Source organism: Genypterus blacodes, unplaced genomic scaffold, assembly GCF_046128005.1.
Source record: "Genypterus blacodes isolate CSIRO-AG114 ecotype Tasmania unplaced genomic scaffold, CSIRO-AGI_Gbla_v1 ptg000058l_1, whole genome shotgun sequence".
NCBI lineage: Eukaryota > Metazoa > Chordata > Actinopteri > Ophidiiformes > Ophidiidae > Genypterus > Genypterus blacodes.
Window position 1 is genome coordinate 7,530,637 of NW_027466870.1, and position 21,920 is coordinate 7,552,556.

Consider the following 21,920-nt stretch of genomic DNA (forward strand, 5'->3'; position numbering starts at 1 on the left):
ATCTATCTATCTATCTATCTCTCTCTCTCTCTCTCTCTCTCTCTCTCTCTCTCTCTCTCTCTCTCTCTCTCTATCTATCTATCTGTAGTGACTCTGGCTCACAGCTTGTTTTCGTTGAGCAGATCTCTATTGTTATTTGCATGACAGATTCATTTTGATGTTTTGAGAGGAGTTTATTTCTGTCCTCCCTCCCTTTGCCCCGGGGCTCTGGCAGGCTGCGGTCCCAAACAGCCCTCTGTCAGTGGTCACATGAACCAAATGGTGTCATCCTGGGGCCAAGTCTACAAGTCAGAAAGCACATGACTGTTACACTGCGGGCGCCACGGCCTGCGTGCTGCACCGACGCTCACACACAAGTGTATAATCACCCCGCAAATACAGACTAATGTGGAACCAAGCACAGACATGTTAGTTAAAACAAGCAGTAAGTTTGAGTAAGCACTGATCAGTCGAGGTTGACCTCCTCCCTCCCTGAAAGACAGAACGAAATGTCAGGTGCCGATGGAGAAGCGTTACACGTTACACAACCCATTTCATTTCCCATCAATGGAGCTGAATCATTGTGTTTGAGCTAGAGGAGGAAACACTGTAACCTGAGGCAGTCGGGGCACATAAATGTTTAAATCTACACGACGTGGCCCGAGCGGTGTAGGCAACGGGTGGAACTGAATAGCGAGGTGTTGTGTATCACAGAAAAACACCAGGAGTCCAGGACCTGGTGGTGTGTGTCACCCCTGGACTCGCTTCACAACAACATGGAGGGTTGTTATTATTGTTTTTGAAATTGGCTGTTATTGATTTTCATCCATTTGAACCACTGAAGCCTGGAGGGAGCAATACTACTTTAACACCAGCCACATGTTTCTTATTCTTCATTCTCATTCTGGCACTCAGCGTTGCATATAATACATCCAGACCTGCAGTGATAGAACATGATGGAACATTCACGAGAACTTAGGGTGCAAATCTGAGAATCAAAGCAGCAAAAGCTTGGGCTGAAGGATCTGATGAAGGAGACAAATGAGCTCTCCTTACTTGACATTTATAAGATTAAAAACAAAAGTCATGTTCTCCTCTAGTTGCTGATATTTGCCCTCATATGGGCATGTGACTGCAAATGATAGGCAATGTATGAAAGTGATGTTGAAGCGCGTCATAAAACAGACGGTGTCTCTTACACACAAAGAGCTAATGTTACTAACCATTGGTGCAAATGTTCCAACACGCATGACGCATGATAAAACTTAAAAGGAAAGCCGAAAAGTGTTGTCACTGTGCTGTCTCGGCCTAAAGCCATCTCATATGATACTGAATGTAAGCTATCTCCACAGTCATGAGGTAGCATGTTCTCCTGGCTTCAAGCAAGTAAGGACGCAGCCTGTGTCAGCGGACTATAGGGCTGTAACCTAAGAGAGATCAATGCTTCAGCTGCCTGTTTACCGTATATTAATGCATGTAAGTGTGTATGAGTGTGTGTGTGTGTGTGTGTGTGTGTGTGTGTGTGTGTGTGTGTGTGTGTGTGTGTGTGTGTGTTTGCACATCTTAAAAAACGAGTGTATGTAACCTTGCTTGTTGTGAGTGATTTTCCGGCCCTGGTGTCAGACGTCGGTGGCGGTGCCTCGTCCAGAGATGAGGTTTTAATCTGAATATGTTTCCCCCTGGGAGGCTGGAGCCCACAGAGGAGAGGTTGAAATGAGACACTGACCTGGAGGACATGCTGAGACCAAGACAGAAATCTGTTTTACAACAGCGCTGTCCAAACACTGGCTACCTCTGGACGAGCTCTCCCACAGGAGCGGGGCCTGGAGACCACATTGTTAGACACGCGGCGTCGAGTTTCACAGAGGAGACTGATGTTACATATCAAACAAACCAAAGAGATTTCTAATCTAATTGTCTCTCACTCACTCGAGCAGCCAGATATATCAAAATCAGATTGCCTCTCACTCTCACAAAGTAAAACAAGATACAATCAAATTTCCCTCAATCTCTTTCATGAGTGATGATCTGGTAAGGTCTCACCAAGTCTTTCCATATTGTTGAAAGAGTCATGGTTTGACGTTCCAAATCAAATTCACTGTCATGTGGGTTCTCAAAACATGAAGCCCTGATGAAGGTCCACTGTTGACAGACCACCAACATGTAATGATCCACTCTGAGCCATAGAATGCCTCAGACATGCAAGCAAGAGATCTATTATCACATAGATGTGCTTTTGTTGGTTGTTCAAAACAGCTGGGATGATGTCATCACCTGAGGCAAACAGGTTCCAACTACAGGGAACTGCTGGGAAGAGAGATTCTGAACAAGCCAAATGAAGTGAGCAGGATGGCTGCAAGACTTATTCAAAAAAGTTGTTAGCCAGCAAGTGCATCGGCAACACACACCTATTTTGTCCATTTTGTCCAAATCCCACACTGTTGGGTTTCTCTAGCAGCATCCATCCATCCATCTCATATCCCTATTGAGCTGGAGCCGCTCCCTGAGTTGGGTCCAGGCACCTTTGATGCAGCGGCTGTCCATCACTGAGTGAACACAAAGCATTCACACCATCGTTGTGCAAGGAAGCCACAACTGGGAGACAACACAGAAGACAACATGTGTTTCAGTTACATTAATCAAGTCTCCCTCTCTGTTATTCTGCCCTTGTCTTATCTTGATTTGCTCTTGTGCAGAGGTAGAGTCAGCCAGAGCCCACTCCTACGATTTATTACACACTTCTGTGTGCTAACTTGCCCAAAATCCGTTTGAATGAGGGATTTTTTGACACAATATGACACAGAGCATAACACTGCGGGGCACAATCTGTCCTATGCATCTCAGTACATTTGGTTCAGAATTGAAGTTAACACCATGAACCATAACAGCTGCACAGCAAATCACCTCATAAATAAAGCAGTGTGACAAGGTCAACAACATGTGTCTCTGTCTTAATCTGCTCACACATTAGAGTTCTTCTCTTTTAAGATAAGATGAAAGATGAAAGTTTATTATCCTGAAGGAAATTACTGACATCAGAGCATTTCTGAAGTTTGATAATAATTTGCTCAAAGTGTGTGTTTGTGTGTGTTTGTGGAGTGGATGGCCTCTGAAAGTTCCCTCAGAGTCAGTGTTTTCATTGTACTGCACAAATATCTCCAATTTCACCTTTTAATTTCCTGTGAATTCTGCCATTTGTAATAACTCCCCTCCCTTTGTTTTGGTGGAGCTGCACAGCCTGGAGGAGCTGCAGGGAGAAGCTACTGAGCAAATAACTTCTTCCTCATAACTGCATTAAACGGAGCTGTTTCAGCCAAACCCTGTCTCACCGTGTCAGTCACCCAGAGCACTATGCATGCTTCAGTCATGATTATTTATTGAACTTCACGTTTGTTTTGAGGATGAGGGTGCTGTCTCTTCCCCACATAACACAGGGAGCTTCCTCTACTTCTTGGGAACAGAGCTTCCTCGTTGCCCTGCAGGCCCTTACTGGTTGAGCTGGTGCAACCCAGAAGTGAACTGAATCCCAGATGTGAGAATTCTTTTAATTTTTAGCACAGGTGTAAACGTTTAGAAGAGGCTTCAGCAAATCCTCCCATACGCCGAGTTAGGAGAGCTAAACGCAAACCTTCAACTGTTGCTCCTCACCGGGGTGGATACACTTTCCAATACCCCCAAGCTCTATAGCGACTATCACTGCATGGCCAAGTTACACATCCAGCAGGCCTTGAAGTTGCAGCTGCAGTTTGAAGCCAGATAGTGACCTCACTTTGTACTAACACAGGTCTGCCTTAAGGGTTTAACAGTTTGAGCAAACAGAAGAAAAAAAAGCAAACCTGTAAGACAAGACTGAAATAGTTACAGCAAATAACAGGAAAGTTGTAGGACTGTGCAGATCCTGGGGAGATTAGCAGATGAAAACGCAGCAAGGGTTGAGTTTGAACTGTAATCGAGTTTAGATTTGTGTTTGGCTGCAGCACGACATCATAATCCTAACTGCTATGTGACACGGGACACACACATGGGAGACATTTATGATTTTAAGGTGAATTAGAGACAAGTCTGCATTCTGAATAAGCACCAGACTCTGCACCCTTCTCTCGCGTTGACGGAGTTAGAATTACTGAGATGCTACCGCCCTCTTGTGGAGATAAATGATACAGCCTCAGATTTGTTTTTACTGTGGGGGTTTTCAGATCGTAAATATCAAACACGATCATCTGAGACTCCAAACTCATAAACCAACAGCCACGCATTGCCAGTACGAGAGACAGAATGGAATACTGAATCATATTTTATGGAGTCTGTTGTTGACAGTTGGTAACCTCGTAGATGCAGTACCTCCCTCTAGTGGCCATCCTTTAGACTGCAGGGTAATGGTCAAATCACAGCACAACATAATTGACGACATTTTGTGAGTAATTGAAATAAATATGTTTTAGCATTAATGGTCGGGTATTTATGTTCTTTATCAATGACTAGAAATGATAAATGTTCATAATTACAGTAATAATGATCCTGGAAATGGTTGGAAGTACACTTGAGTCAGTGGTTTACATTATAAATCATTTATTGAAATATAAATCATCTGAATGTACATAATGCATAATGAAACATAAGTATTACATCATCATATTGGGTGTGATTACCTATAATTACAGATACTGTACCGTCAATAATACATCGATCCTCTATGGCACTCTGGAACATTCACATCCCACCTGCTACACACAAGGATTCATCCAACGCCATACTAAGACCTTCTTCAGCTCAATCTGGCTAATTTGGCTATTCAGCGAAAATAAAAAGGGAAAATAGGAAAAAAAGTGCAAAATCTCTAACATGATTGTAGATTACATCACAGTCAACAGGAAGAGTCAGAGGCAGTGGTACAGCTGGTGCAAGAGCGGGGAGATATGTAGGATTACAGACAGGTTACACAGAACTGATGTATGACACCAGATCACCTTGAGTCTCTCTCTAATCTAGGGTTGTATTATTGCTGTAACCTGCTGCTGGACTCCAAGCCAGCAGAATATGAAGCAGGAGGACTCGACCTGCCAGCTATTAGATATGATGAAGAATTACCTGCCACCTTTATCACCATCTGTTTGATCAACATTCACACATTTTAGGCTCAAAACGATACAATTTGGTCAGATTACAGTCATAATGATGGCTTCCCCCCTCCCCCCCCCAATCTAATTTTCAGTGGCTAAATCCATTCATACCATCAACGGCCCATTGCAAAGCAGGATACATTTTCTTATGCGTTGTGCACAAATGTCAGATGTTACAGATGATTACATTATACTGACCACAGCAATGATGTCATCTTGCCTTCACACGAGTGAAACGAGGGTGCAGAAGCTCAATATGTGCTCCAATAAAATACTTGAACTTTATCTCAATAGTCTCTCTTTTTTTATAAAAACCACTCTGAAGCTATTTACATTACAATCACACTTCCTTTAGCACAGGCCGTACGGCAGATAACGCTGAGGTGTTTTCGGGGACACGATACGAGAACACGCGTGGCGTTTTTGGGGCGATGCATGCAAACGTAAAAGCTCTGATCTCATGACTGAACTCTCCACTCACACAGCTATGGTCCATTCTTAACCAGTATTCACAAATAATACATGTTTACATGAGCATGATGTACAAAAATAAATTTGAGTTGCTGCACTTTGCCATTGAAAACACCACATGGTCACATACAAAAGAAAAATGCACAGAGTCCAGATTTTGTGCTTTTGAAGTATTGCTACTGATTGTGCCAGCATCAGGTGCTTAGTGTGAAGTGACCAGTCACCTACCAAGGGTTCTGCTAGTATTGGACTCTTTATATAGTGCATCTGTAGTGGTTAACATGGCTGAATGATATCCTGTGGTGTTCACTGAGCATTAAAGACCAACATGATTGTTTGATTGCTTATACTGCTGTTAAAGGAATGCCCTATACAATAACGCTCTGCTAATAACAAAGAGTCTCTTCTCAATATGCGTCTTCTGTCCCGTCCATCGCCGTCATGTACTGTCAACCCACAGGCTCAACGATCGGGAAGCTTTGGAGTCCCTGATGTCCTCACTTCTCCAGCCCAACAGGGGGCAGTGTCCGAGGAGAAGTAAGGGACGTACCGCAAACTCATCCAGGCAGGGGAAGTGGTTTAGCTCTGTCCTCATGAAGGGTTGTGAGGGAGGAGACGTGGAGGGGCTGAAGGGTCTGGCAGCAGGGTCTTTGGTTGATTTAAAGTCTTACAGCTTCCTTCCCGTGTCCTCACACCCCCTTGTCCTTGTCATTGTGAGTTACACAGGCCAGGGTTCTGTCACAGGAAGCTGTCCTCTACCAGGTCACTACAGTCCAGACACATCTCATCCAGCAGCGTGATGTCTTCTAGCGTCTCGCCCTCGCGCTTGGCCAGGGTGGAGCTGCTGGAGCCCGTCTCGATGGCGCTCTCCTCCGATGTTTGAGAACTGCGTGGGACGTGGAGATCACAAGTCAGCACACACACACACACACACACACACACACACACACACACACACACAACTGACAATGTAACGTGTACGCTAGACATTTGTCCATTTGTTTTTACCTGTGTCTATTTCTTTTTCCATATTCATCATCAGATATGGGGTCCAGGTCGGGGAGGGGGATGATGTAACCGCTGTCAGAGCTGAGCCGCTGTTCGTCAAAGCCGCTCTCCCGGTCCTTCAGCTTGCCCTGGTTCTTATAGGTGATGCCGATGTAGGCGTCGTCATTCTCCAAGCACACCCGGGTCACTGCAGGGTGGTCGCTCTTCAGGAAGTCATGGTTCACCCTCTCATAATGCTGAAATGAAATGTGAGCAGAATTTAAATATATAACATTTAACTCAGACATTTCAGCGTTTATGTCGATACGCCTTCCCAGGATAAAAGAAAGAAGGATTATGGATGCAAGACAAATCTATATCAGGTACACGTGTGGACGCAGCACCTATGCAAGGCCCCTATAGAGCTACAGGGGAACTGTATCAGAAATATGTGATCGCTGCTTGAACTGCCAGCTGGATTGTGAGACTGAAAATCACACATCGCACACAAGCGAGTGAGGTGTCACTTCTTCCTCTCCGCACAGCCCGTAAAAACCCTGCGAGCGAGGCGGAGGTGAGGCTGTTTTGATGTGCCATGTGTGTGTGTGGAGTTTAATGGGGTAATTAAGGTTGAGAGGTGGAGGCGAGAACTGAGGCTGCGTCATTAACCAGGCTGAGGACAAGCAGCTGGTGCATGTGCAGCAGAATCACTTATAGGCCTCTACTTTAGGGCATGGGAACACACACACACACACACACACACACACACACACACACACACACACACACACACACACGCACACACGCACACACACACACACACACACACACACATACACACACACACACACACACACACACACACACACACACACACACACACACACACAGGTTCAGGAAGCTGCTGCGGATTGTGTGTGTGTGTGGCTGTATCTTAAAGTGTATTGTAATCATTTTTTCGACCTGTATTTTGCCCGGCAACAGGAAGAAACATGGATATACAGAAGTGTAAAACATAACAGAAGAAGCAGAATGTGAAGGTCCAACACGCGGTCGAGAATGAGGAGGCGGTAAATTACAAAGCAGGTGTTCAGAGGATCTGAGGACGTTAGAGGTCACGGGGTCACTCACCCTCTTGTAGCTGGAGGGCAGCAGAGAAGCTACAGAATCAGTCAGACCCAGGAAGGACGGCCTCTTCTCTGGCTCGCTGTTCCAACACTTCATCATCATCTCATACCTGAGCAGGAGCAAAGCACAGGCGGTGGTGTTAGGACAGAGCAGAACAGAACCGTGTCATTAAGCTGTTACTCATGTATCGTATGAAGGAACAGGTTAATGGTTTAAAGCCAAAAGCAAAAGTTCCTGCATGATCACGTACACGTCATGAGGCGCCTGCTCCGGTTTGGCCATCCTGTATCCGCTCTTGATCTTATTGTAGAAGCTGGAGTCCACCACCATGCCTGGGTACGGGGTGCCACCTTCAAACACACACACACACACACACACACCACATGACAGCGTTATTACCACGACTACAGTCTCACATCTCTGCTTACATGCATGTGTCATCATGTGTCTCACCTAAAGAGAAGATCTCCCAGAGGAGGATGCCGTAGGACCAAACATCACTGAGGGTTGTGTACATGTTATCAAAGATACTCTCTGGAGCCATCCACTTCACGGGCAGGAAGGTCTGTGGAACACAAAGAGACCATCAGAGATCCTGGGAAACGCTTCAAACAAGTCCATAATGATGTGTTTCACGCCGTCACAGATACTTACACTTCCTTTGGAGACGTAGTTGTTGTCGTGCATGATGTCTCTGGCCAGGCCGAAGTCACAGATCTTCACTATCTTGCCCTGGGACAGGAGGACGTTCCTGGCAGCCAGGTCCCGATGAACACACTAAACAAACAAATGAGCAGATCTTAATCCTCCATCATTCATCTGTTACTTCCACTGAAACAGTTCAGTCCATTCACTTCTCATCCCATTCCCACAGCGCCTTTGTGTATGTGTGTGTGTGTGTGTGTGTGTGTCTATTTCTGCATTTCTGCTCATTCACTCTGGTTCATTTTTAATTTCTTTTCATATTCTTTGTGTAAACATGTCGGCTGGTGGAATAGCTGTGACCGCTGGATATTTAAAGATAATAACTATGAAGCCGAATGAAAAGCTGCAGCGGCTGCAGTGTGTCCCGTCCTGGTAATTCTAGCCTGGCCGTGCTGCTATATTCATCCCCTGGCCTCGTTCTGGAGCGGGCTCAGCCTTTCGCGGGGACCGCTTATCGCAAAACCACTGATTTCCTGCGTCTACTTTGGCTGGCAGAGCTGTCATCGCAAAGGAGACGGCACGATTCCGCAGCCTGCCATAAGAGCAGCGGGACGCGTCTGGTATGTAACCCGCTCTGAGAGATACCAACACACACATCTCAAACCTCAACAGCACAAACTTGTCTGCGGTCACTCTGAGACTGAATATCTGAGGTCGAGTGGTCAGAGAGGGAAACGTTTTTCATACACTGTCCCCATAAACCCCGGCAGTGTGATGTGAGGACACCGGCGACCAACTCACATTCTTGGACGCCAGGAACTCCATGCCTTTGGCCACTTGGTAGGTAAAGCTGAGGAGGTCAGTGGTGGTGAGGCCTTCGTCTTCCGACAGCAGGTTGTCCATCTCGTTTTCTGGTTTAGGAAAAACACACGGGCGGCATCATGAGGCAGTGCACGGGTTTATGTTTGTCATGTATTGTAAATATAGTTCTCCTCAAACCTGGCTTCATCCTAATGGCAGGGAGCAACCCGGCATTATTATGTGTGCGCTACAATTATCCTCTCCATGTAATTACAGGGCTGTACCACTCCTAAATACTGACAAGGGTGTACCCCCTCAACCAACACTGAGTCAAACACAGCGCCAAAGCCAAGCCAGCACACACCAATAACTGTTAGGAGAGAGTGGACAGGAAAAAGGAAGAGAGGACGGCGTCGAGAGTGTGCTCACCACTCGGGTCTTTCTGCGAGGGCGGGTGGTCGTAGTTGGACCTCTGGATGTCTGAGTACTTAGAGGAGTTGCTTATCTCCAACATGGGGACGTACTGGGTGCTGTCGCCCTGCTTCATGTCCATGTAGTCTCCTTTACTTTGGAAGGACAGGATCACATAACTGAGGGAAGACACAGGGAGAGGGATGTTAGTGATGAGGCAAATATTGATCAGGAAACATACAAGCCACCTTTCCTGGGGAGGCTTTGTTTGGTTCTTATTCAACCTGCGAGTGTGTGTATATGAGTGTGTGTGACCTTAAATCCCCTCCCTGTTACTGGCTGGTGTCAGAGGAAGATGTGGTGGAGGCTAACATGGTAGCCAGAATTAAATCATGTTATGGTCATTTTGAGGTGTGGTCAGATGTGAGTCATCCATCAACACAGGATGGATGAGAGAGAGGGAGAGAGGGAGAGAGAGAGAGGGGGGGGGGTTTGCTGTTTCACTCAGTGTGCCTGGGCGGACAGATTAACTGGTACCTCCATCACAATGACATTAGGCTGAAAGCTGAGACCACTTCAGACTGAGATCTGATTTGGCGAAGACGCCAGACAACCTCCTCAGCCACAGAGAGGATGACGATAGAGTTACAGATTAGGGGTTCAGAGTCAGAGAGTGTGTGTGCGTGTTTGTGTGTGTGTAAGAGACCATTTGTATGCGTGCAAATTGTTGTGTTAATGACTGTAATCTGTAAGGGGAAGGAATTGAGTTAGAATGTGTTCCTGCCTTTCTGTCCTCAACCACAGCCAGCCGTTGAGGATGTGTTTTTGAATTTCTTATTCAAATTCAGTGTGTGTGTGTCTGTGTGTGTGTGTTCACACTCGTACCTCCTGCTGCTCTCGTCAGCTGGGCTGATGCCGAAGATGTCCACCTCTTTCTTGTTTTTCTCCGGGTGCAGGCTGAGGAAGTTCTCCCGGTTCTTGTGCAGGTAGTTGACCAGGTCGCCGTAGAAACAGTACTCAGTGATGATGTAGATGGGGCCTGGGAAGATGAAGACACATGCCTCGGCGTCAGTTGCAAGCTAATCTTATCAGGAGCTTGTAAAAGGCTAAAAGCGTCGCCGAGAGGGCAAAGCCTCGGCTCGGCCGTAAAATACCGCAGAGTTAACGCACAACTGTCAATCTTTCTTGGCGCTTAGACGTGTAAATGTCTACATCTCTGTGCCAAATGTGAAAGGCATGCATCTGTGTGTGTATGTGTGTGTGTGTGTGTGTGTGTGTGTGTGTGGGTGAATTCTTGCATGTTAACCACCGTGACATTAGTTGCAATGCGAGGGAGTGGAAAGTATATTTAAACTAAAGATAAACAGTTATTATATGTGTTTGTCTTTGAATCTGTGTTTTCTTCTGTATGTGTGTGTGTGCGTGCGTGTGTGTGTTATTCACCTGACTTGGTGCACGCTCCCAGCAGGTTCACGATGTTGAGATGCGGTCCCAGATGAGTCATGATCTTGAGTTCAGACATCAGGGCTTGTTTCTCGCTGGAGCGTGCCGTGGCTGGAAGAGAGGCGGAGCGGCGACGCCATTAAAACAACAATCTCTCCTCAAACGCAATCAAACTGCAACTAGACTAATGAGATGGTTTATGACGTCGTTCACCTGAATCCCATAATGAGTCTGAGGGCACAAACGTCTGCTCAGGCTTGTTAGTTCTTCTAGTTTCTACTCTTGTTCACACCTGTTGTTGTCGCTGTTAGTTTGCTATATTTTTGTAACTTTAAATTGCTATAAATTAATGGTTAATCCCGGTTCTATGTATGTTCTAATTCTAAATGTTCATTTCAGATATACTGTATATTCTTCATAATAAATGTAAACCTATTAACTTTTACTATGTTGATTTAGTTTAGAATGTATTTGTAATGAATTTGTGTTATTTCCTGTTTATTGAGTATAATTAAGCTGTTGTATTGTTTTCTTATTGGGACCTCCAGCAGTGTTCCTTGGTTTTCTGGGCGCTGTGACTCATCACAGATGGTCAGTCACTCTCATTTGCGGTCTCCTTGGTAAACTCACGTTTCAGCATTTTCACCGCCACCTTCATCACAGGCTGGGAGCGGCTGAGTCCGTACGCCGTGCCCTCTACCACCTTCCCAAAGGCTCCAGAGCCCAGGATACGACCTGAGACGAGCAACACACACACAAGCCACAGGATCAATGAAGGAAATCAAAGGAGCCTTCACCTACACAGGCCTGTGCACACATTCAAGCACTCTGGATGCCTCTGCTTCCTCATCTGTGACGCCATCAGATGCTGATCTCCCCTTGATCAGTGAATGGAACCAACCCCCCCTCCCCCTTTATGACAGATTATCTTATCACAGTCTCTCTTCAAAGGCACAGTGTGACAGCGACAGCACCAACAGAACATCCCCGCAGGGAGGCCGTACAATGTCACCAATGCTACCAGCCCACAGACACTCGGCTCACCAAGGACAAGTCTGTCACGAGGGAACTCCCATCTGGAATCATAGGGAAGCTGCATGGGATCCACGTAGATGTATTCATGACCATCTGGGCTCACAGACTCGATCACACGCCAGCGAATCTCATATCTGGGTTTCTGGAGGACAGAGAAACACATGAAGGACGATTCATTAACCTTTGTCTTTGAACTTGGGTCTGAAATGTGTCTCAAGTTTAGTATTTGAACCATTTCTGCATTAAATAAAACAGAGAGGCGTGTAAGCCTGACACTTCATTTCTCAGCATTTACTTTTCGGATTCATCCAGTCAGGTTTTAATGATTCTTCAGCTTTAATTTAAGATCTAGATTTCTTCTAAACACCAAGCTTTTGTTATGTTAGAATCCATATTAATGCTGCAAACACGGCTGAGTGGGAGAGCGAGTAAGAACGACTACGTGAGGAGGATGGCAGGATGTAGCAGTACCTGTTTCCAGACAACAACCAAGACAATGAGTGAGATGATGACAATGACCAGGAGCACCAGCACAGCAGCAGCTACAGTCAGCTCTGGGTGAGGGCCTGTTTGGGAGGAGAGGCAGCGGGCAGAACGTGTTAGAGGGCCACAGAGAGCCACAGAGATCAATCACATGGGTGCAACGTGTGACTGAGACCAGACTGTGAGATGCATGTGGCGGACAGAGTAGCATGAGAGCCTATCAGAGAGCGTTACTGAGTCCAGCAGGGGGCCTAGGTTAGTTAGAGGGTGGAGTCAGGGCAGGTGGGGGGTGAAGCTCAAAGCTAGATGGACCAAATGGCCTGAACATCTACGGCTTCTCTGACTTAGTGATGAGACTAAGCCTCTAACTCAGCTGTCTCAACACACACACTTCCTCTAACAGCTGCCGCAACACCGACAGCACTCAGCTCAGCTGCTTACACACTCGCTTACACACTCGCTTACACAGCCAATCACACTCTGAGCCACATTAGAGGAAACAACGTGGCAAAAGCACAACATCTGCAATTCTGGATGAAAGGAAAGGGAACTAAAGAGAAAACAATAATGGATGGAAAGTGTGTGTGTGTGTGTTTGTTTTCTTACCACTAGACACCAGCTTGACCTCCCTGCTGACGGCGGCCATGTCGTTCCTGGCCAGGCAGCGCACCGCCAGTGTGTTTTCCAGATGTCCAAACATGACCTGGCTCTCCATGTGATTGTCCTCGTCGATGTGCGAGTCCACGGTGATCTCTGTGGAGTTGGCGGGGAGGGGAACCCACTGAGACGAGTCGTTGGCACAACTGGAGGAGGAACAAATAGGCACAGATAAATAAGTCGATCACACACTTGATCAAAGACTTCACACAGGAAACGGATCAAAGATGGAGCCGGACGTACTGTTTGATGTTTTTACAGATGAACCATTCCACCTCAGGAGTGGGCTGACCTGCAGCGATACACACCACAGACTGACCCGAGGCTGAGCCGTGGTGCAGATCTATCAGGTCCACGATGGCTGCAGGCACTGGAACACAAACAGGAAGGGCACAGACTTGAAGAAAGAGCGGGTAGAGAGCAGCAATTAAGGGAATAAAAGTCAAACTTAATGAAGGGCTAAGGGGCATTCTTTTCTCTGACCTTTGACCTGCAGGTTGAAGCTCTGGCTGTGACTTTGGTTGCCGTTCTCCACGTGGATGGTGTAGGTGCCGCTGTCCTCCTCTTTGGCCCGGATCAGGGTCAGAACGCTCTGGTACCTACACAGATCAACACAGCTGTAAGCAAACCTGCAGCACTCAGGCAGTAACAGAGTGTCGCGACCCCCACGACAGGTCACCCTGGCCACAAACTCACGTGTGGGAAATGTCAGCCGGAGCTTTGTCATTAGCCTTGTGAGTGTAGCTGGGAGGCGTGCTGAGCTATGTGGGTCTCACCTGGTCTCGCTGAGCTGCCGCAGGCTGGTGGTGATCTCGGCCGTCACGTCGCCGAGCGGGAGGCCGTCTTTGAACCACGTGACGCGAGCGCCGGGGAAGGAGTCCACGTCGGCTCTGAACTCCCTCACCTCGTCCAGATCCGCCCATTCCCGGACGTTGAACTCCGGCTGGAGCGTCACAAACGGACTCTCTGTTCAGAAAGAGAATCAGGAATCACTCACTGCAGACAAAACAACAGTCTGTGAAACATCAGCATGAGATCTTTGATGTAAGGAAGAAAGTAACCAAACACTGAACTAAATGAGTTTGTGATGGATTCATATTGTTTCCTATCCTGGGAGACTTTCTATTTTTGCACTGCTGCATTCATCTGACGGCTGCTGTTACTAAATACTTTGCATAACATACATCTGTAACATATGACATCATCCTTTTCCTTCCCTCGGTTTTATTTTAATTTATTTCTATCCAACCTCCTCTTTTCTCTCCTTCCTTTCCTCTCCTGTATTTACTTTCCTTCCTTCCTTTCTTTTCTTTTTTCTCTTTATCAACGGACTGGAAAGCCTGAAAATTCCCATTTCAGGACACAAAGCTTCATCTGAGAGCTAAACTAAATTGTACTGGAGGACATTTTCCTACTCATACTTGTCATAATTGAGTATGTTTCCATTGTGGTGTTGTTATTCTAACTGAACTCCACTGCATCAGCTTCTACAGCTTTTAAAGAAGTGGAACGTGGCCATAAAAGTGAAATATGCCACCTGAGGCAGAGGACGTCCGCCCTCCTCCTCCTCCTCCCTCTGATCCCAGCTCTGTAGGTGCAGACATGTTTCATACCGTAGACTGTGACTGTGAGCTCCTTGGTCTGGCGTTCATTACTGATGATATCAGTGATGGAGCAGACGTACAGGCCGCTGTCTTTGGCTGAGGCCTGTGGGATCGTCAGGGTGTAGAGGATCTCCTGGTCCTTCTTGTTCTCACGCACAGACTTGAGTCCACGAGCAGCCTGGCAAACAAACACAATGAGACATCAGCTACTAAACCTGGAGCCCAAACACAGCGTGAGATCAAAGTCAGATGTTTCTCGTTACCATCTTGCCAGGATATTTCCATTGGTCCTCCAGAATCTCAGATCCTCGAGCCACACAGTTGACGGCGATGGTTTCCCCGACTAAGAGAGCCGTCCTTTGAGCCGTCAGCTCGATATGCAGCTCTGATCCACCTGAGACACAACAACAGAAACAATCAGCAAACAACCCCAAAGGATAAATCATTCCAGGTTAGCTCAGACTTGTTAGACGGGCGCTCACACACCAGCCCAGCCGTGGACGATGTACTCCTCGCTGTCGTGCTCTTCTCCATGTATGAGGGCCTTGCAGATGTATGTTCCAGCAGTAAACACCCCCAGAGCGCCTCTCTTGCTGTCATAGACGCTGTGCACGGGCTGCTGGGTGTCCACATTAACCAGGGTCACGTTAGCGCTGGGGTCCGACACTCGACAATGGATCTCCATCTCCTCGCGGTTGGACAGGACGTGGTTTGCAAACGGCACCATTGACGGCACAAATGGAACATACGGATCTGCAATGGGGTAAAAGAAGTTCATTAAAGGTCATGAATAGATTGGAAAGTTAAATATTAAGGCAGGAAGACACGCCTACCTGGCACATAGATGTAGATCCTGCTCTCCTCCATGTCATCCGTGGCGTTCGCTCCGTTGTAGAAGCACGTGTAGAAGCCTGTGTGCATGGCGGAGGCTTGGTCCACAGTGATGGTGGTGACAAACAGGCCGCTGTTGTCCTCCTGCGTTTGCTCGGGCACGTACATGGGCGTCTCCCAGGCCAGCTCCGCCTCCCCGCGGCAGGTCAGGGTGAAGGGCGAGTGAAGGGGAACCACCATCTCCTCCCTCTGGGGCAGCAGCACCGGAGCTGAGGCCGGCGGGAACAGGAGGGTGCTGGATGCTGAAAGAAGAGTCGGACATATCCAGCATTAAAATACATCAAATACGTGCTTGTCTATCTGTCTCTCTGTCTGTATGCCTGTCTGCCTGTCTGTCTGTCTCACCTTTTACTTTGAGGTGAAAGGAGAACTTGGCTGTGTGTGAGCCGCTCAGGGCTGTGATGGTGTAGTTCCCACTGTCTTTCTCCAGCGGCTGCCGTAACGTCAGAATACTCTGATATCTGCAGGAGAAACAGCATCAGAATCAGAACTCACAACAACACACCTTCACCAAGATCAATCTGAATGAATCACAGTCTTCATCCTCACCGATTCCCTTCCAGGTGGCTCGTTTTGCTGAGTAAGAAGTAATTCTGAGGCATGGCTTTGCCGTCTTTCAGCCAGGACACCTTGGGGGCCGGGTAGGCATCGATGAGGATGGTGAACTCTGTCTCCTCCAACAGACTGACAAACTCCACCGCCAGGATCCCACTGTGATCCAACGAGACGAAGGAGCTCTCCTCTGAAGAGAGAAACACACCACAGGGAGAAGAGTTGAGCCGGCGATAAGGGACGGAAAGGAGTGAAGGATTGGATGCGATAGGTGGGCGGGGTGATGAAAAGGTAGAGTGGAGACAGACGAGGAGGACTGAGGTGAAGGACAAAGGCCGGTGAGGGATGAGGTGGAACAGAATTCTGACACACATCTGCTGAAGCCATCCCATAAAACACAGGAGCTGATGTTGAAAGCAGAAGTGAGGCTTTACTGCAGAATACACACACACACACACACACAGTGGATGTAGTAGAGTAGAAGTGGACTCACCGAAGACGGTCACAGCCACGCTGCTGACCCGGACCTCCCCGCTGAGGTCGTGGGTGATGGAGCACTCGTAGGCGCCGCTGTCCTGAGAGGTGGCTTGTGGGATACTGAGGGTGTAGACGACCCGGTCAGCGAAACTCTCCTTCATCTGCACGGCATCCATAGCCTGTAAGAAGATTTCAGACTTCAATTAGACCCCCGATCAAGCTTAGTAACTTATGGTAATGTGATATTTGGAGTTTCCTCTCTTAAGGGTTTTTAACAGGTAGAACGTCTGGGCATCAGAATGTTTACGTTGCGAGACTGAAGGCTGATGGTTAAAACACTTGCCGGGCCCACAGGAGATAAATCAGGATCACAGAGTCTTTTTAAAAGCCTGTAATTGCAGCTGAGACCAAAACCAGGAGTCGAGAGTCTGTTCCTGGCCCGAGCGGCTCTGGAAAATGGCTTAGAAGGAATCCCATGAAGACGACGGCGGAGTATGACAAAACACACGCGTACATGCCACCGACGGAAAGAGACGAATAAACATATGTGGTGTCTTGAACTCTTTCACATCCTCGCAAGCGTGCGCGCACACACACACACACACACACACACACACACACACACACACACACACACAGCGCTTCATGTTTTGCTGGGTGTCATGTGAACGAGGGGCGTAGACAAGCATCTGTCCTAAACATCTCAAGGTCGCCGGGGGTCAAAAGATTTACAGCCCCGTTTTCTCGTTTGAACTGCTTCCTCCCCTGCAGCCATTTGTCCTGAACTTTCACCAACATCTCTCTCTTGCCGTTTCTCGCGGGGTTAAATTGCAGGCCAGGCTCCGTTTGGCACGAACCGTCGCAATAAAGACGCTGAAGCTCCAGTTTGTTGCCTTCACACATACTTTGTAACCACTAAGGGCCATCCTCAGACTCTGAGATTCTGCTCGCCCCGGCTAGGTTCACATCCAAAGCCATTATTTTCTATTTAGCGGACTGACTTAATGCTGCAATGTTGGAATGAGATGTTGGAAATATGATTGAAGGAAATACTGCACACAAAAAAAGGCCAGGGCCAAAGAAAAGAGTAAGAAAACCTCTGGGATTGAATCTGATTAAGAGCAAAGCCACAGACAGAGAAAGTGGAGGGATTGATTGACAAGAGGTGAAGCGAGAGAGACAGAGAGCGGCCATCTTGCCTGTTTCCTGGGATGGAGCCACTGCTGCTGAAAGGCCGGACCTGCAGGAGCCACACAGGTGATGTTGAGGGGCTGCCCGCCTCTCACCGTCTCCTCGCTGGCCTTCACCTCCACATGGAAGTCCTCCACCTCTGCACAAAGCAAAGCGGCACAGCTCACGTCAGCACTGTCAACCCCATGGCCGTGATCTCACTCATGTTAAGTCATTTCCCCGTGGAGATGAGGTCACCCTACAGCTCACTGTGGTAAACACGCTTAGGGAGCTTTAACAGCTGGGCAAGAATCCTCACAAGAGCAGCTTGATCTATATTTAATCAACCGGTTCTGTGCTTGTTTTGTCACTGTTTCTGATCTATATGCACATTCCTTCTGTCTCACCGTCGTGCTGCACGATGTACGTGACGCTGCGGACCGTCTGGCCGCTCACGCTGGTCTCACACTGGTACAGGCCGGAGGACAGGCCGCTGAAGAAGCCCATTTTGTTGTCATAGAAGGCAGGGATCTCTTCTTCGCTGGAGACGCTCTTCAGGACGACGTGGGAGTGCGGATCAGAGACACGGCAGGGGATGATGACTCCGGCAGGGATCATGGGGACGACCAACGGGTCCGACTCCTCGGGAACAAAGGGAGCCTGGGGATCTGAGAGTGGAAACAGAGAGGGGGAGTTTGATTTAAAGGGTATTACGTCATCTATTTACTATTTACTTCATCTATACCAGGCGTGATTGATGCAGCACATGCAGAAGTATAGTCACCTGGTACAAACACGTATATTCCGGCCTCCTCTGACTCATCCTCTGCTTCCCCCTCCTGCGTCTCATATCTGCACATGTAATAGCCCGTGTGTGCCACGGACGCATTGAAGAGGAAGAGTGTGGAAGTGTAGGGAGCCTGATAGACGAAGGTGTCCTCCGGCAGCGGCTCGGCCCAGGTGACGGCGCGTTTACCCGTGCAGGTGATGTTGAACATGGAATGCGTCTGCAGGACAAACTCGTCTTCGTTGGACACGATGGTGGGCGGCGACAGTCCAGAGGCGACTGCAGGATGGGATCGGTGGATGTTAGAGGACATTTACACATGAATCTTATCACTGCAGAGAAGGCAAAACATCTGGCAGAGGCTTTACCTGATAAGAGCCCCAGAGAGAGAACCCCAAAGACCACACACGCCTTCACCCCATCCATGGTTATGGATGAGCTCACCTATAAGAACACAACAACAAGACAGTTACCTTCAATTGTAACGTAAACACACTTTGTCTCCACACTTCATCCCACCAGATAACAACACATATCGTTAATAAATCAATGTCTTTATTTGCTTCTCCTGGCATTCCTGTTTAGCCTTTACTTTACTTTACTTTAGTTTCCTTTACAACTAAACTCCCTTCAGTCGTTGCAGGTCAAGATTTTGTGGCCTCATATCAGAAATCATGTAAAAGGATTTGGATCATATTTCATTTGTTTCCTTTGCGTTTCGTCTCCAAACACACATCTGGTGTTTCCTGGAGGTTGTGAGTTTGTGTGCGTGTGTGTCCAGATGGACTCCAAGCGAGCCCGGGCACGGCCGGTAGAGGGCGACGCAGGCCACCGTTTGAGCCGCTCCGAGCTCCACAGCTCCGTCTTGACTCGCAGAGTTTTCTGAAGTTTCTGTTTGTCCTTTGGGGGCCAAAGTGATCCGGGTCTCATTGTTTCTCCTGCTTAAGTCTGACTTTCTTGTTTTAAAACTCCAGCACGACATTTGTCTTTATTTTTTTCTTTCATATTTAAATCTAATGTCCCTTGTTTTCATGTTTTTCTTTCAGGCCAGGCTTCTTGTGCCTGGTTCCCCAAAAAACTGATCTGGTCTTGTGGTGAACCTTCGAGCCGTCTCTCTGTCTGTCTGCCTGATTGATGTGGCTCCTGGTTTACATCAGGGGAGGTCACACAAACTGAGAACCACTCGAAAAAAGTCAACAACATTTTTGCTTTGAAAGGAATTTTGGCGCTTTTTAGACGCAGAACCCAGAACCAAGTATTTAAATGAAACCTTTCAGACTTGACGTCTAATTCTGGGGTCAAAGTGTATTTTGACTCTTCGGTGGACGGCGTCCTGAGACAATAACCGACTGTTAGCGAGCTTCCTGCGGCTGTGCGCTCTGCTCTGACGGCCTAATTATCCACGGCCAACCTGGGCTCAGATGCAACTCTACAATTAGTGGATCCACTCCAAACAACAGCCTGTAAAGGAGGAGATCCACTCAGGAATGCATTCTGACAAAACGCCTTCATCTCTTTTCACTTGTTTTTGCACACGTCTCGACTTTTAACAATTCAATTCTGATTCCATTTGTGCAGCAGACTAACAGCGTCGTTTCGTTGGAGCGCCTCTGCTGCTCCCCTTTTTTGCTTCTCTCCGCTCCAAGTGTCCCGTAAAGCAAACGCATCGCTCAGTTGGGGCCTGATACATTTGAGCAACAGCTGATGATGTCTTGTCTCAGTTTACACTCCACGGAAATGCTTCAATTTAATCCCACGTCAACAATTGATTTCCATGGGAGTGACTGCAACGACTCACTCTGGCAATCTGGGGCCTCCAAACCAGAGTTTCTTTAGATTTAGATATATTATATAAGGTCAAGACCAAGCTTGATCATGCCTCAATATGTCACAATCGTTCCTTGTGGTTTGGAGGTATTCCTATGTTGAAATCCCTTGGGTGTCCCAGCGGGGGGGCTGGTTAATGAGGAATGCGTCCTGGCTCTCAAACTTTTCCCAGTTCTTCTTTTCTCCCCGCGTCCATTCAGCTCCACTCCAGTGCTCCCAGTGCCGATTTCCCATCTTAATTCCTCTTATTCCACGGGCAGTCCAGTGATGTTCCATTTCCCCAATGTGTTTCCCATTAAATGCCGGGCAGCATCCCACAATGGCGCTTCAGTCTGCGGAGGTGACACCTCCAGCTGTGAGGCCGAAGCCGAGCGCTCTTTATCCAGCCGAGTCAGCCGAGTCAGCGGCACGTCCCTGCTCGGTGTCCCGGGGTGAGACCATATGGTGCACCGGGGGGACGCAACTCTTACCGGAGAATAGAGGCGTTGCGCAATACACAAGTTGCAAAGGGATCGAGACTCTCCAGATTATTATCATAAAATAAAATGTTTCTAAAACTTTTCCACAGATACATGGAAAAGAAAAAGAATTGGATATGATTGTTTTGTTCTCCTCTCGATCAAAACAATCTTATCTTGTTGTTTTATTCCTGATGCATAAAAGCTCCAAACTTTCTTTTAAAGAAGAACAGGAGCGTCAATAAGATCTAACGAAATTTGGGTTCCAGTGCTCTTTCAGTTACCTTTAGTAAACCCCCTCTTTGTATTCCTTTGCTCAGTTATATCCAGAGTGAAGGTGACAGCGGTGTGAGGTCTCCTAAAGGCGCAGTGAGGCTCCTCTGCAGCGGGAATAATCCACACAGATCCTCTGCTGCTGTGAGAACATATGCGCGACCCTCTGTCCGCGTCCGCGACCGCCCTCACGAATGCGCCCGACCTGTAAGTGAGTCAATGTTACAGTCCAGCCTCCCCCCACCGACCCCCCCTGACAGAGAGAGAGAGAGAGAGAGAGAGAGAGAGAGAGAGAGAGAGAGAGAGAGAGAAAAGTATCTGGCTCAAAGTAAAAAACTCTCAGGAAATGACACCCCCCCCCCCCCCCCTCCTCCCCCCTCCTCCCCCCTCCAGAGTTGGATTCCTTTTCAAAGTAAGAGTCTCCCCCCTTCTTCTGGAGGGAAAAACACATATAGGGGAAATTATCTACATTTCAGAGAGGATTGTTGTTGTTGTTGTTGTTGTTGTTGTTGTTGTTGTTGTTGTTTTGGAATAAATCGGGAAATCTCCGCTGTAATGTTTTTCAAACTTGTGTAGCGTCTTGATTGTGCTTCAGTTTCACTGTAGAGTGAGATGTCACAGATCCTCACTGACACAGACGCGATGCTCTCTGTTTGGTGAAGGTGAAGCATGAAGTGATTCATCTCAGTCATCAGGTTATAATGTAAACTCTGAGTTATTC

General features: G+C 47.6%; 1 protein-coding gene across 1 annotated transcript; it reads right to left on the reverse strand.

Annotated features, from left to right (window-relative positions):
* Nucleotides 1–4,537: 4,537 nt before the first annotated feature.
* Nucleotides 4,538–21,390, reverse strand: pdgfra (platelet-derived growth factor receptor, alpha polypeptide). The gene is made up of 29 exons (XM_076152847.1): nucleotides 21,211–21,390; nucleotides 19,010–19,085; nucleotides 18,639–18,920; nucleotides 18,262–18,522; nucleotides 17,884–18,014; nucleotides 16,701–16,863; nucleotides 16,205–16,397; nucleotides 16,001–16,116; nucleotides 15,598–15,897; nucleotides 15,251–15,517; nucleotides 15,028–15,158; nucleotides 14,774–14,942; nucleotides 13,937–14,126; nucleotides 13,644–13,759; nucleotides 13,404–13,530; nucleotides 13,110–13,306; nucleotides 12,492–12,586; nucleotides 12,030–12,162; nucleotides 11,616–11,720; nucleotides 10,986–11,096; nucleotides 10,428–10,581; nucleotides 9,561–9,721; nucleotides 9,132–9,241; nucleotides 8,340–8,462; nucleotides 8,139–8,250; nucleotides 7,936–8,035; nucleotides 7,689–7,794; nucleotides 6,579–6,814; nucleotides 4,538–6,456 (listed from the first exon to the last, which is right to left on the reverse strand). Exons 2-29 carry the CDS (start codon nucleotides 19,065–19,067, stop codon nucleotides 6,309–6,311), a joined length of 4,395 nt encoding a protein of 1,464 aa, XP_076008962.1. The 5' UTR covers nucleotides 19,068–19,085; nucleotides 21,211–21,390; the 3' UTR covers nucleotides 4,538–6,308.
* Between the last annotated feature and the right edge of the window lie 530 nt (nucleotides 21,391–21,920).

Coding starts and splice junctions, on each gene's coding strand:
- pdgfra (XM_076152847.1), bottom strand. CDS start 19,067: ATGGATGGGGTGAAGGCGTGTGTGGTCTTTGGGGTTCTCTCTCTGGGG. Junction 16,117..16,204: donor AGCCACCTGGAAGGGAATCG/GTGAGGATGAAG, acceptor TTTCTCCTGCAG/ATATCAGAGTATTCTGACGT. Junction 12,587..13,109: donor GGTCAAGCTGGTGTCTAGTG/GTAAGAAAACAA, acceptor CCTCCCAAACAG/GCCCTCACCCAGAGCTGACT.